Source organism: Orcinus orca, chromosome 4, assembly GCF_937001465.1.
Source record: "Orcinus orca chromosome 4, mOrcOrc1.1, whole genome shotgun sequence".
NCBI classification, from domain to species: Eukaryota; Metazoa; Chordata; class Mammalia; order Artiodactyla; family Delphinidae; genus Orcinus; species Orcinus orca.
In genome coordinates this window covers 79,163,342-79,178,557 of record NC_064562.1, presented here as the reverse complement: position 1 = coordinate 79,178,557, position 15,216 = coordinate 79,163,342, and the positions used below count along the sequence as shown (strand labels likewise).

The window sequence follows — 15,216 nt, the reverse complement described above, 5'->3', positions numbered from 1 at the left end:
GCTAAATCAAAATGTGGCTCTGACTTATTCCTTTCTCCTTTTCCTTCAAAATGCAATCTAGTGGAGATCTCTGATTCGGCTCCCCCAGCACCACTGGTGAAAGAAGTCACAAAGAGATTCTCTACCCCAGACGCTGCCCCCGTGTCAACAGAACCAGCCTGGCTGGCTTTGGCCAAAAGGAAAGCCAAGGCCTGGAGCGACTGTCCACAGATTATTAAGTAAAGAGTGACTCTTATCCATTCCTACTGCCAGTTATTGGCTCTTCTCTTGCCCTTTTTATTTATTTATTTTTTATATGAGGTAAAGAAAGAAACGAAGCTAGGGAAAAGCAGCATGTTTTATAGGCTCTAAAATAATGTTCAGAAACTGAACTGGTGGTGTTCCTTGTAAAGAGTGTATTTGCACAGCCCTAGGTCCTGGTGCCTTGAGGTCCTCCTAATTCTAAAGAGAAAATTCCGTCCTAGGGACCACATGAAGCAAAATCTCCAGACTGAGAACTTCTCACGAGCGCCTGCCACACCTATTCCATGGCCCTTCCACACACGTACACCCACACACCACTCAGAACATGTACTTTTGCCAATCTTTGTAATAGTTTTCTCGATTCTGTACTCCTGTTTCTTTGTTCCAAACCATTTACCATGTGCTTGGGGATTTCTACCCTTTTCTATAGTAATGGTGAAAGGATCTTATATAAACAAGAGTGCCCATTCGCCTGAATGCAGTGAGTAACTGGGAATTGCAAGTTAAAGTCTGGCTCCCAACTCTGCCCATGTCTGCTTCTCATGATTTTGCCCCAACAGGAAACTGTAACACAGACAGCGAGTCCATTGACTCTTCTACCGCACTGTTGAGCTACGGGCCCCGTTATACCACAACTCTCCTCAAGGACACGTTAACCATTTGGCCCAGCTGGCTCCTAGGGAACATTTTTATTTAAAATGATTAAAAAAAAAAAAAGAAGCTACAAATTCTCTGTCTCTGAGAATCCCCATCTAGTGCAGTTGTTCTTAAGAAGTTCAGGCTCCCTCCCAGACCTGCTCAATCATCAGAGATCCTGTGAGGATGGGGCCAGATGTGTATATTCTGGTAAAAACTCTTCAGATACTTCCGGTATATCACAGAGGTTGAGAAGTGTGGGACACACTGCTTCTAGTGTAATCTAGTTTTTAAAACTCTGAAGGGGAGGCTCATTTCACCCAAAGCAGCAAAAGTGAGACAGGAAAAATAATAAAACCCCCCCAAACCAGCCATTTATTACAGGGTATAAGAGTCTTATTGACATTACATGTCTCTGAAAATCTTTTAAATCTTTAGGGAAAGTTAACAGTAAGACAAGATTTGAAGTCTTTGTACTAAAGGACTTCCTGTGGGAAGTTTCTTTCTTTACCATAATCAAGTAATTCATATTTAGAGTCAAATGTTCAATAGCATTTATAATGTAGAGCATTCACCTTGCTACCTTTAAAAACATCTCAGAGTTTTAAGTGGCCTTGTTGTTATACACGTGATAAAAAAAAGGACTTGGCAATTTAAAAGCCACATATATTCACTTTTATTTCCCTAAATTTGCTTTACATGACACACAGAAATACAGCAAACCCACACATTGCTGGTACTAACCTACATTTCGTGGTGTTGGCATATTACCTTTTTCTTCAATCCTGACTTCAAAATCTAAGTACAAATCCTTTGCCTAGTACAGCAGGGGAAGGAATTACATCCTTTTCTCCTCTCCTACAAAAACACATTAGTATTTTATTAGTATCATTTTCCTCTATGCTTACTCAATAGACAGTGTGCTGTTACACTATTATGTACCTTAAAGAAAGGATGACAGCAAAGTTATTTACCATATACAAGGCATTTTCTTTCTGGAAACGATGGCTCAGCCTCATGGTAGCAGCTGGCATGTGTGGTGAAGTGGATAGTTGTACTTTTGCAAGTTGGAGTTAATATTATATATAGTGGACCTTCAGACTGTTAAGAATCAATGGAACGTTAATTTTTTTATGGCTATGAGAAGCAATTAATATTCCACTGCATGTTTTCCACAGTGATGTTCATTTCTAAATCAAATATGTAGACATTTGTTAGTTTCAATGATTTCCTCACTAATATAACACTTGTTAATAGGAATCTCTCCACCTAGAGCCCTGGAATTATACTGCTACATTAATTCTTCTGCATTGTCTTTTTCTGTCATCCTGTCAGCTTTGAATAATATCACAGTAATGGCAGAGAACAGGTGCATAAATCAGATTAACAAAGAATGGTAGACCAGTCAACTCTGTACTGGCTTACCTACCACTGATCCCATACAAAGGAGGAGAAATACCTCAGTTAAAAAATTTCCATCAAAATCTTTTTAAGAGTGATACTGAGGAAAGTATACTGGAAGTAAGTCATAACACTTACTTCCAACAACTTCTAAAGGCTACATGTTTAATATTTCATGTAAAAATTACTCCTACTTTGCACTAAATACCAATGAAGTGTTATTTTGCTTTAGTTGTGTTGCAGTCTTTTCTGATCAACAAACTACGGGGGAAATTCTATAAAGCATATAAAAAATTCAAGACTTAAAAGAAATGAATGATTGCTAGTTAAATACACAAGCTTTTTTTTTTTTTTAATTTAAACAAACATACACTTCTCCTGGCAAGGTTATAGATGATTAACCTCTGTTCATAAAACATATTACAAAACTAGAGGTTTTTTCTTTACTTTTTTAATTTTTCAAGTGCAATTGTTTCTTATACATTAATTACTATTAAATTATCATTTTAGCCAGTTATTAGCAAATTGTAGTATGTATTCATTGTCTCTTCTTGTGATGTTTAGTTTTAATTGCTTATTTTAAAGCAGAAACATTAGAGTTACAATTGTCTTGCAATATTTTTATCAACAATAAAATGAAGTAGAGACTTAACAATAAAAATACCTTAGTGTGATTTTATTATTATCCTGAGATTTTGGTTGTATAAAGTTTTAATGTAAAATGTCCATTATTGAAGGAAAAAGATCTTTCAATAAAAAATACCCACAAGATCTTCGGCACTGATGGAATTTCAAGCTGAAGTTTTTACTGATTTCAGTGACCATCTATAGAAAGCTTGTATTTATACAAAGCTTTTGTTGAGAAAGAAAAATTTCAAGGCATTTTATATGGTACCTTATTATACTTTTAACTAGATGTTTTTGGAGAAAAATAATGAGTAGGGACAAATAAAATGTTTATCTCAATCCTAAACTGGAATTGAATGGTCTGGCATCTCAGACAAAATGATCCTACAACCTCTTTACTCAAAGCATGGGCCATGGAACAACAGCATGGGCACAAGCCGAGAGCATGTGAGAAACGCAGCTTAGGGCCACAGACCAGACCTACTGACTCACGAGGCCAGACAAGGGCAAGGTGAGTGACGTGAGCAAGGCACTTGCCTTGGGTGCCAAAAAACCAAGTAATCAAGAGGAATGCTATTTTAATGCAATATTTTAAAAATCAAGGTTAACGCAAATTCCATGATGAACAAATATCAAAATTTTAAATAAAGACAGGGTCAGTATTACTGATTTTTCCTTTTGCCTCAGTCTCCAGTGTGGCTAAGCCAAGCCCCCCTCCTTCCAGCCCTCTCAATTGTAATGTGCATTTAGCAAGAGCTCCAGGTGGTTAATACATTAAAGATGAATCCGCACGGGTCTAAAACCTAGCAGAAGATATGTTCTTTTGGGCCACCTATGGCCTCAATCCCCTTTCTGTGTTTGCGGAAATCTCTACCTTGTGGGTCTTGGTAGAGGGCAGCTGAAATGCCTGTTAGGTGCCTTCCTATACTCTCTCGTGGGCATAACAACATGTTTCACTTCAAATTGGAAGGGACTGTGGTTTGGGAGCAACTGACCAAAAGATGGGGGGACTGTGAGGAAGTCTGGCAGTGGTAGGAAACAGTGGCCAGCGTTAGTGGGGTCAGCCATAAGGTAATAAGCATTTAGAGCCTCAAGGACAGCAGCTACTTCTGGCCAAAATGATATGATTTCAGGCATTCATTGTTTCTGGCTGTATATAGCTCTAGCCCTCTTTGTAATTCTGCAGGAGACTCAATATTCTTTTAAAAATTCATTCTGGAGGGACTGGCCAAGACAGTGGAATAGAAAGATGCTGAGCTCACCTTCTTTCATGGGCACACCAAAATCACAGCTATTTGCAGAATAACCTTTGATGAAAAAGACCCGAACCTTCCAGAAAAGATCTTCTACAACTAAAGACATAAAGAATGAAACACAACAAGATGGGTAGAAGGGTAGGATTTGTGATATAGTCAAGTCCCATACCCCTGGAAGGAAGACCCAAATATAGGAGAATAACTACATTGCAGAGGTTCTCCCAAAGCACTATGAGGTCTGAGCCCCACATCGGGCTCCCCAGCCCAGGGGTCCTGCACCAGGAAGACAAGACTCCAGAGCATTTTGCTTTGAAGGCTAGTAAGGTTTACTTTCAGGAGTCCCAGAGGGCTGGGGGAAAGAAAGACTTCACTCTTAAAGGGCACACACAAAATCTCACATGATCCAGGACCCAGGGCAAAAGCAGTCATTTGATAGAAGCCTGGGTTAGACCTACCTGCTGATCTTGGAGAGTCTTCTAAAGAGGCAGGAGGCAGCTGCAGCTCACCCTGGGGACATAGACACTGGTGGCAGCCATTCTTGGGAGTTCCTTCTACCACAGGGACATTGGTGTTGGCAAGGGCCATTGTCAAATCCTCCCTCTGGTTTTTAGCCCCAAGACCCAGCCGTGCCCTGGCCGTGCTGTCCAGGCAGCCAGTTCTAGCCTCTGGACCAGCCTCAGCCACCAGGGGGCAGACACCAGATGCAAGAAAACCACAATCCCACAGGCTGCAGACCCATCCAGCCCATCAGTAGGCCAGACCATGTCCTGGGACTCTCTGGGCCTGGGTCCTGGCCCTGGCCACTAGCAGGCCAACATAAGCTCTGGGACATCGCAAACCCCATACCCAACTGTGTCAGGAACAGCCCCTCCCCCTTCCCCCCAGCGATCTGACAACAGATCTGGGACCATTGGCCTTGCATCCAGACTCCAGGACCTGGCTCTGCCTACCAGTAGACCAGCACTAACCCCAGGACTTTGCTTCACCCACCATAGGATGGGCAACAGCCCTGGTGTTTTCTAGACCCTGACTCTACCCACCAGTGAGCCAGCACTAGCCCTGGGGCCCCTGGGGTTCTGCAGTCAGCCATCTTGTGACCTGGTCATGCCAACCAGTGGCCAGCAGCCTCTGCACAGGGCAGGGCTTAGCAACCAACCTGAACAGGGGCCAACCAAGCCTACCAGACGGCCCACATAGTTAGCTCACCAGAACAGAAGGACCCACACAGCCCTCGTAGCAGGAAACCACCAGAGCATATAGCTTGGGTGATTAAGAGGGGAATGCACTGCTGGGACACATACGACGTCGCCTACAGGAGGCCACTTCTCCAAGGTCAGGAAACATAACCAACCTACCAGAAACATAAAAATGCAAACAGCAACTTAGGCAAAATGAGGCAACAGAGGAACATGTTCTAAATGAAGGAACAAGATAAAACCCCACAAGAAAAACTAAATGAAGTGGAGACAGGCAAATACCCAAAAAAGAGCTCAGGGCAGTGATTATAAAGATGATCAGAGAACATGGGAAAAGAATGGATACACAGAGTGAAAATTAAAAGTTTTTAACAAAGAGCTAGAAAATATAAAGAATAACCAAACAGATGAAGAACATGATAACTGAAATTAAAAATACACTAGAAGGATCAACAGTAGACTAAATGATACAGAGAAACAGATCAGTGAGCTGGAAGACACAGTAGTGGAAATCACTGACGCTGAACAGAAAAAAGAAAGGAAAAGAAATGAGGACAGTACAAGAGACCTCTGGGACAACACTGAGTGCACTAATATTCTCATTATAGGGGTCCCACAAGGAGAAGAGTGACAGAAAGTGACTGAAAACATATCTGAGACATAATAACTGAAAACTTCCCTAACCTGGGAAAGGGAACAGACATCCAAGTCCAGGAAGCACAGAGAGTCCCATACAAGATTAACCCAAAGAGGAATACACTAAAACATGTTGTAATTAAAATGTCAAAAATTAAAGACAGAGACAATATTAAAAGCAGCCAAAGAAAAACAACAAATAACATAAAAGGGAACTCCCATAAAGCTATCGGCTGACTTTTCATCAGAAACTCTGCAGGCCAGAACGGCAACATATTTAAAGTGATAAAGGAAAAAACCCACAACCAGGAATACTCCCAGCAAGGCTCTCATTCAGATTTGATGGAAAGATCAAAATCTTTACAGACAAGCAAAAGCTAAAAGAGTTCAGCACCACCAAACTTACAAGAAATATTTAAGGAACTTCTCTTAACAAATAAGAAACGGCCACAACTAGATAAATGAAAATTATGAAATGAAAAGACTCGTTGGTAAAGGCAAACATACAGTAAAGGTAGGAAATCATCCATGCACAAAGTTAGCAGGGAGGTTAAGAGAGTAGTAAAATCATCTATATCTAAAATAAGCAGTTAAGGGTTACACAAAACAATCAGAGGTAAAATATGATACCAAAAATAATAATTGTGAGGGGAGGAGAATACAAATGCAGGATTGTTAAAATGTATTTGAAATTAAGAGATCAACAACATAAAACAATCATGTAGAAATACAGATTACTATATAAATACCTCATGGTAACTACAAGCCAAAAATCTATAATAGATACACAAAAGAAGAGAAAAGGAATCCAAACATAACACTAAAGATAGTCATCAAATCACAAGAGAACAAAAGAAGGAACAAAACAGCCCTACAAAAAAACCCTAAAATAATTAACAAAATGGCAATTAGAACATACATATAATTACTTTAATTGTAAATGGACTAAATGCTCCAATCAAAAGACACAGAGTGGCTGAATGGATTAAAAAAAAAAAAGACCCATATATATCCCGCCTTCCTGCCTACAGGAGACTCACTTCAGATCTAAAGACATACACAGATTGAAAGTGAAGAGATGCAAAAGGTATTGAACACAAATGGAAATCAAAAGAAAGCCAGGGTAAGTAGCAATACTTATATATGATAAAATAGATGTTACAATAAAGACTGTTGGAAGAGACAAAGAAGGACACTACATAATGATCAAGGGATCAATTCAAAAAGACATAACAACTGTAAATATATAAACACCAACATAGGAACACCAAAATACATAAAGCAAATACCAGCAGACATAAAGGGAGAGATCAATAGTAACACAATAATAGTAGGAAAGTTTTACACCCCAATTACATCAATGGACAGATCATCCAGACAGAAAATCAGTAAGGAAACACTGTGTCTTAAATGACACATTAGACCAGATAAGACTTAATAAACACATTTAGAACATTCCATCCAACAGCAGCAGAATACATTGTTTTCAAGTGCACACAGAACACTCTCCAGGATAAATCACATGCTAGGCCACAAAACAAGCCTCAGTAAATTTAAGAAAATTGAAATCATATCAAGCATCTTTTCCAACCACAACGCTAGAAGACCAGAAATCAACTACAAGAAAAAAATTGCAAAACCACAAACACGTGGAGGCTAAACAATATGCTACTAAAAAACCAATGGATCACTGAAGAAATCAAAGAGGAAATTTTAAAAAAATACCTGGAGACAAATGAAAATGAAAAACAATGATCCAAAATCTATGGGACACAGCAAAAGCAGTTCTAAGAGAGAAGTTTATGGCAATACAAGCTTATCTCAGGAAATGAGAAAAATCTCAAACAACCTAACCTTACATCTAAACTAGAAAAAGAACAAACAAAACCCAAAGTTAGTATAAGGAAATAAATCATAAAGATCAGAGCAGAAATAAATGAAGGAGACTTAAAAAACAATAAAATGAAACTAAAAGCTGCTTCTTTGAAAAGCTTAAAAAAAAAACAGATAAACCTTTAGCCAGACTCATCAATAAAAAAAAGAGAGAGGGCCCAAATCAATAAAATCAGAAATGGAAAAGAAGAAGTTACAACTGACACCACAGAAATATTAAAGATCATAAGAGACTACTACAGGGACTTCCCTGGTGGCGCAGTGGTTAAGACTCCCTGCTCCCAGTGCAGGGGGCCTGGGTTCGATCCCTGGTCAGGGAAGTAGATCCCACAAGCATGCCACAACTAAGAGTTCGCGTGCTACAACTAAGGAGCCCGTGAGCCACAACTAAGGAGCCCACGTGCCGCAACTAAGGAGCTGGCGAGCCGCAACTATGGAGGCTACGTGCTGCAACCAAGGAGCCCATGAGCCACAACTAAAGGAGCCTGCCTGCCCCAACTACGACCTGGTGCAACCAAATAAATAAATAAATAAAATATAAAAATAATAATAAAAAATTTAAAATTATGGAAACTAATTTGATAAATAGATCCTTTCTTTGAAAATCTTGTTATGAATCTCAGTATAAATGAGTGAATGGACTCAATGGACTCATCACAGACTAATTTTTTAACCCACCAAGTATATTCTGATCTTTTTTTCCAGAAGTCTTTTATAAAAAACCAAGTAGAACATCTGTAGCCTAATTAAAAGAAACTGTCACTTAACATATTGATGTGTTTTGTTCTATAATTCCTTTTAAAAGCATCCTTTTAAAAGCATAATTCCTTTTAAAAGCATTTGTTGCTCCTATAGGAAGTAAAATACGGTTGTTTTCCAATAAAGTGTAATAGACAAGTTTCTTAAACAAAATATAATCTTTAACATAAAATAAGACCTATCCACATGCTCCATAATGTAAAATATTTTCCAACATCTCACAGATATTTTCTAGTAAAGACTGTCCTTCATTATCTTTGATTGCCACCCAATAAATCCAGACAATAAACATAATTATTTCTACATCCAATAATAAGCATTGATTCCCAGACCACAGGAGAAGAGAAAACTTCTCCAGGAAGTTGATACACACTTTGCAACTCTCCACTCTTAGATTCCAAGATCCATAGCTTCCCATCAGTAGATGCTGCTGCCAGCAACACTTCATTGCCACGACTGTGGTTATGGAAAGCAAATGGTGTTGAATACACCTTTGAAGTAGTTTCAAATTTCCATTGGAGGTGACCTTTCATACTACAACAGTAGATAAAGCAATCATGGGAACCAAAAAATATTTCTTGCTCTGATGCTGAGGTACATGGGGATGAAAAGATTGGTTCATTGGTAGAGAACTGCCAAATCTGAAGGGTGATAAAGGCAAAAATAATTCATTCATCTCATTTCAACAATTCTATAAAGCTTTTTGAAATTCTTAATAAAATGTGAGAGACGCAGGCTACTGAATGGTAACTATACATAGAGAAAATAATGGCTTTCTCCCAAAAGTAGCACCCTCAGATTAGACCTCTGTCCCAATGGTAAAATCTAGCACAAAACCCACCAGTGAGTGTCCTTATTACATAAATCACCGCTATGCATAATATTATGAAGTAAAATTCATTTCGAACCCCATTCAAAAGTTATTACTTATATGTTCAGAGACACTTATTTCGAAGAAAAAACTACACAGTTTTCAGTGTATGTTATTAAAAATTGTATCTTATTCTGGTCTCCTAATGGAGGAATAAGGGGGTAAGTAGGCTGAAAGGAAAAGTTTATGTGCAATAATTTAAAGCTTTAAACAAAGAGCTATGAGTTGTGTGTCTACCCTGTAGATATATACACTGTTTGCTTATTTCAAAGCTACTATAGATTAACTTGTCAGCCATACTTTAAAGAAAACACACAAGGAAGAAAAAGCATAAGTCTAAGATAGTGTTTACAAATCCATAGTAATAGCAGTACAGTAAAAGCAAAATAAAAAGAGTGGGTATATTCATGAAATATGATTTGTAATCTCAATTCTGTCCCTGACTTGGACAAAATCACTTTAATCTTTCTTTGGTTCATTCAGAAAAGGTAAAAAAAAGGGGTAATAGCATTTGCTGCTTTTTAGAAATCCAAAGGTGAGAATATATTCAAATTACTTTGTAAATAAAAAATATTAAGTGAACTTAATAAAAGATTTCATCACAAAGTAATTGTCACACAGAACAAAAGAAACTGCTAGGCTATGAGGGGTGAATGTAGAATAAAAAGCACCCAAAGTCAACTCTAGCCAGCAATGGGCTAACTTATGTTGGAACTAGTACACTCTCAAGTCCACAAAATAATCCCCAAAATCAAAAACACAGAAGTTGTGCCACAGTCACTTATGGGTAAAGAAGTAGAGATTATTATCCCAACGAAAGACCTATTATGACTCAGAAGGAGCCTACCCTGCGGATCATGAAGTTGAAGATGGAACTTCCACACAATGCAAATTGGGTTATGTAACAGATTTAGGTTTTCATAGAAAAAGCAGGAGTTTATGTTCACAATCGGAATAGAGGTTATAATAAAGTTGGCTAAAAACTGATAACATGGGCTTCCCTGGTGGCGCAGTGGTTGAGAGTCCGCCTGCCAATGCAGGGGACACGGGTTCAAGCCCCGGTCTGGGAAGATCCCACATGCCGCGGAGTGGCTGGGCCCGTGAGCCATGGCTGCTGGGCCTGTGCGTCCAGAGGCTGTGCTCCGCAACGGGAGAGGCCACAACAGTGAGAGGCCCGCGTACCGCAAAAAAACAAAAAAAAAACAAAAAAAAAGCTGATGACATTTTTTAAATTGTGAGAGGAGAATGGCAAAAGTAAAACAATGTTTGGATAGAATCTTTTAAATCTATTATAGCGTCATTCAAAATTTTAAAAACCCGTGGTTTGACAATTAAAATAGAATTAGTTTTCAACACAATGGGTCAAATAATGTTTAAAATTTTACTTCAGTTGTCACCAGCTACTATGCCTTTGAGAAATGTAAATAAAACAGAACTAGAAATTTTTACCTGTTCTCCAAAGTGAGTAAAGCAGAGAAAATTCCCATCTACACAGCCAATACAAATATACTGTAGGCAACACCGTGGAGAAGAAAAGAGTGGCTTTCCACAGGAATGTTTCCAAACTCTCTTCCCAGTGGCCTGTCAGGGGCAAAAAGCAATTCACAGCATTTAAATCATTCTACTAATCAACTACCCTTTATAAAATAAACTCATAAATCTCCCAGAGGTAAAGCTATAAACACCAGAAAATGCTATAATGGCATGCTGACATTATAAATGAAGCTAGTACACATATACACAGCTATAAAATTAATGAGTGCTACTTATGAATGCTAAAAACTTGCAATAAAACCAGGAAAGAAATAACTAGCACATAAACTCCATCCTTAGAACGGACACGAAGTTCTTGACAGGACCGAGAACAGTCTGCCAACTTAAAAATTGATAGGACTTCCCTGGTGGCGCAGTGGTTAAGAATCCGCGTGCCAAAGGAGGGGACATGGGTTCGATCCCTGGTCCGGGAAGATCCCCACGCCACAGAGCAACTAAGCCCACACGCCACAACTTCTGAAGCCCACGCCTAGAGCCCATGCTCTGCAACTACTGAAGCCGGAGCACCTAGAGCCCGTGCTCTGCAACAAGCCACCGCAATAAGAAGCCCACGCACCACAATGAAGAGTAGCCCCCGCTCTCTGCCACTAGAGAAAGCCCATGCACAGCAATGAAGACCCAACGTAGCCAAAAAAATAAAATAAAATAAAAAATTGATAAAAGACATACACAGAACTTAGATTTTTCTCATCTTTCTATACTTTATGTCAGTCATTTTTAATGAATTCTGGTTCAGTAATGTATGGACTATATCTAACTGAGATCTACTTCAAATTTGCAGAATTCAAAGCAAAAATAAAAAATATTAAAGAAAAACAGGTAATAAAATCAATAAATATTCTTTTATGCCTACAGGATTTATAGCCAGCAAAAGTCCTCCCAGCGTAGCAAAATACAAGTGATATGGAATCAGGCTCAAACAAGGAGAAGAAAAAACAGTTCCTCCGCATTTCAACTTCCAAACACACTTCTTTTTCTGCAAATAAGAAAGCAAATTAAAAAAAAAAAAAAAGAAAAAGAAAGCAAATTAATTGGTTTCTGCTGGTGATTAACAAAATATACATATCCTGTCCCTCCTGATGTTATGTCTATCTTAGTTAATATAACTTTTATTTTTAGTATAAAAATAATATATACTCACTGTGGAGAATCAAGTTAGTATAAAAAGATGACAAAAGCCAATACCCAGAGATTACCACTGTTAACATTTTAGCATTTTCCCTTGTGATCTTGTTGGTACACGCACACACACACAGCTTAATATACTTGAGATCATCACTCTGAATATCATACACTTTGTATCTAATTTAGCTCACTTACTTTGTAAAACTCTTTAAATATTACTTTAATGAATCATATCCCATATGAACACAAAATAATTTCTCAACCTTATCATTGAAAATTGTCTTGAACTAATTGCTTGGTGTTATAAACAATTTGGAAATAGACATCTTTGTGCATATATCTGTCCATGTTTCTGATTATTTTGCCAGGACAGATTCCTAGAAGAATTTTACTGAATCAAAGGATATGAAATTGTTACCTATGGTCAAATTGTTTTCCTCGAAGGATTTACCTCCCACCATTGTCACCAGCATTTAATGCTACACTCTAATAACATTTGCTTCTTTATCTCAAAGTTTTAAATTTTCATTCCTTTGATTCTTAAACATATGAAATATTTAAATACATTTACTAGCTATTTCTTCTTTGGGGTCCTGTGCATTTATATCCCTTGTTTATTTTTCTATCTGGACCTTTACATTTTTCTTATTAATTTGTATTTGCTCTTTATACTTATGAATATTTTAACTCTGTCACACTTGTTTCAAAAACTTTTCCCAACTTATTTCTTTTTAATTTTATAATTCTTAAATTTAAAAATTTTATGTAATCAGTTCTTATTGATATTTTTGTGATTCTTCTCTATTGTCAAGATGGCATTCTAAGTTCCTTATATTTCAAAACTCTGAGTAGTAAATTTATTTGTGAAAATTCGGTAAGGAAGTTAAAATTGTCTTAAGATATTATGGCTGTTAATTAACCCCTTAATCTTCCCAGATCACAAACTTGGGAATAGTTAATACCTGCTCCCCTAGTCACCACCACCTGATAGTTTCACACTCTTCTATCTATGCTTATGGTATGAAATTGATGAAGTGAATTCTTACATATATATCTAAAGCATATGCATGCTGGTCATGAGAACCAATGTAAAAAAGTCCTGTGGTTGGATCCACAGTTGCTGAGCTTTTGACAGCATCATCAGTAGTAAACATCCAGTATTTTTCTCCACTATTACTCTTCAGAATATAAACCAACCCATTATAACAGCCTGTTGGGAAACAAAATACAAAAGATGAGATTTAGATATGTCACTGGAAAATAATTATTTGGCTTAAATCATGACAATATATATTCGATGTTCTTCATGTGTACTTAGGCTCTATGTTTGGCTCGATTTACATTTCAGCAAAGCAGCAACCATTTGTATAAAAAACCTATTTAGTAGGTACATCTTACATTTTAAAAGTACCATAAAGTGCTTCACTACCAGGAAAACAATGAACATGAACATGCTGCAGCAGAAAGAGGCTTTGACAACTTGGATTCAGATCTTGTCATGGCCATCCTTCGAGCAAATTACCTAGCATCACTGGGCCTAGATTATCTTTCTGCTGAATGTGGATACATCTACAGCAGGGTTACTGTGATAATTAGGATAAATGCCCAGTACATAGTAGGTGTTCCAGAAATGCTAACATTAACAATGACCAAATGTTTATTGACCTTTTACCTTGTGAAGGGTACTACTCTAAGAATTTTATATCTGTTAACTCATGTAATGCTCACAGTGAAGTGCTACTATATGCATATATATATATATATATATAATTTTGGCAGTGTTGGGTCTTCGTTGCTATGCACGGGCTTTCTCTAGTTGCGGGGAGCAGGGGCTACTCTTCGTTGCGGTGCACAGGCTTCTCACTGCAGTGGCTTCTCTTGTTGTGGAGCATGGGCTCTAGACGTGTGGGCTTCAGTAGTTGTGACGCATGGGCTCTAGAGCACAGGCTCAGTAGTTGTGGAGCACGGGCTTAGTTGCTCTGCTGCATGTGGGATCTTCCCGGACCAGGGATCAAACTTGTGTCCCCTGCACTGGCAGGCGGATTCTTAACCACTGCGCCACCAGGGAAGTCCCTGGAGCAGTGGACTCTTGATTGTGGTAGTGGTTACATGATAGTATGTATCTGTCAAAATATAAAACCATATACTAAAAAGGGTTTTACTGTATATTATATTCATAACAAATATTTAAAGTACTAAGTGATAGTTAACAACACTGAACTGTATATTTGAGGTGATGTATGCTAACTAGATTTACTATGGTAATCATTTTGCAATATACACATATCAAACATTATATTGTATACCTTAAGCTAATAAAATGTTGTATGTCAATTACATCTCAATAAAACTGGAAATTTTTTTAAAAAGAGAAAAAAAGTACTAAGTGACCACCACGTGCCAGAGGCTTTGGGTTTAGACACTTGGAATGCAAACAGTAACCTCAATGAGCTGACTTTCATGGATAGGGATTACTCATGATCATTCACATGTATAACTGAAAGTTTCCTGTAGTATAATTTTCAAAATGTAAGTTTTCAATACAGAAGAATCAAACTCAGATTCAAGTAGATTCTAGCCAGGCTAACATAAGTAGGGAGATATATTCCTAAGCACTTAGTCTGAACAGCTTTGGTAAGCACATGCCATGAGCATTAAAGTAAAACTTGATGTAGTTTGGGGGGTAAAAAGAGAGTGGTAGTTCAGGAGACATTACGCCTAGACCCCCATATCTTTGTAAAGTAAGAGTCACCTACACCTTAATGAAACTGAGAAGGTAGTAGCTAACACTTGTTGAAGGTCACAGAGCTGGTAGTAGCTTTACAGCTAGGTTCAAATCCAGAAACTCTGACCTAAGGCCCACACTGTGAATCAGCATGTAGTTAACTATTATTCTTTGAGCACTTAGTCTGTCCCTAGCAATGTACTAAAGGATTCACAAGCAATTATTTCATTTAATCCTCTCAAAAGCTCTATGATTATTGTGGTAGTTTTAAAATATATCCACAAATTCTTTGAT

General features: G+C 37.9%; 2 protein-coding genes across 11 annotated transcripts in view; one reads left to right on the top strand and one right to left on the bottom strand.

Annotated features, from left to right (window-relative positions):
• The window catches only part of CRACD (capping protein inhibiting regulator of actin dynamics), a 313,346-nt gene that overhangs the window by 271,318 nt on the left and 26,812 nt on the right, over nucleotides 1-15,216 (top strand). For 4 of the 5 annotated variants that reach the window (XM_049709290.1, XM_049709291.1, XM_049709292.1 and 1 more), the window contains one exon: nucleotides 62-2,634. The exons of the other annotated variant lie outside the window; for it this stretch is intronic. In XM_049709290.1, the coding sequence (XP_049565247.1) occupies nucleotides 62-222 (161 nt within the window). In that variant the 3' untranslated portion in view covers nucleotides 223-2,634. Of the gene's footprint in view, nucleotides 1-61; nucleotides 2,635-15,216 lie in introns of those variants that run through there. 5 annotated transcript variants of the gene reach the window in all.
• AASDH (aminoadipate-semialdehyde dehydrogenase) overlaps nucleotides 1,532-15,216 on the bottom strand; it is a 42,213-nt gene continuing 28,528 nt past the window's right edge. For 4 of the 6 annotated variants that reach the window (XM_004268255.4, XM_033425347.2, XM_033425346.2 and 1 more), the window contains 4 exons: nucleotides 13,244-13,407; nucleotides 11,926-12,048; nucleotides 10,968-11,099; nucleotides 8,787-9,288 (listed from right to left, as the gene is read on the bottom strand). In XM_004268255.4, the coding sequence (XP_004268303.2) occupies nucleotides 8,899-9,288; nucleotides 10,968-11,099; nucleotides 11,926-12,048; nucleotides 13,244-13,407 (809 nt within the window). In that variant the 3' untranslated portion in view covers nucleotides 8,787-8,898. Of the gene's footprint in view, nucleotides 1,738-8,786; nucleotides 9,289-10,967; nucleotides 11,100-11,925; nucleotides 12,049-13,243; nucleotides 14,321-15,216 lie in introns of those variants that run through there. The other 2 variants (XM_049709294.1, XM_049709296.1) reach the window with 2 other exon arrangements.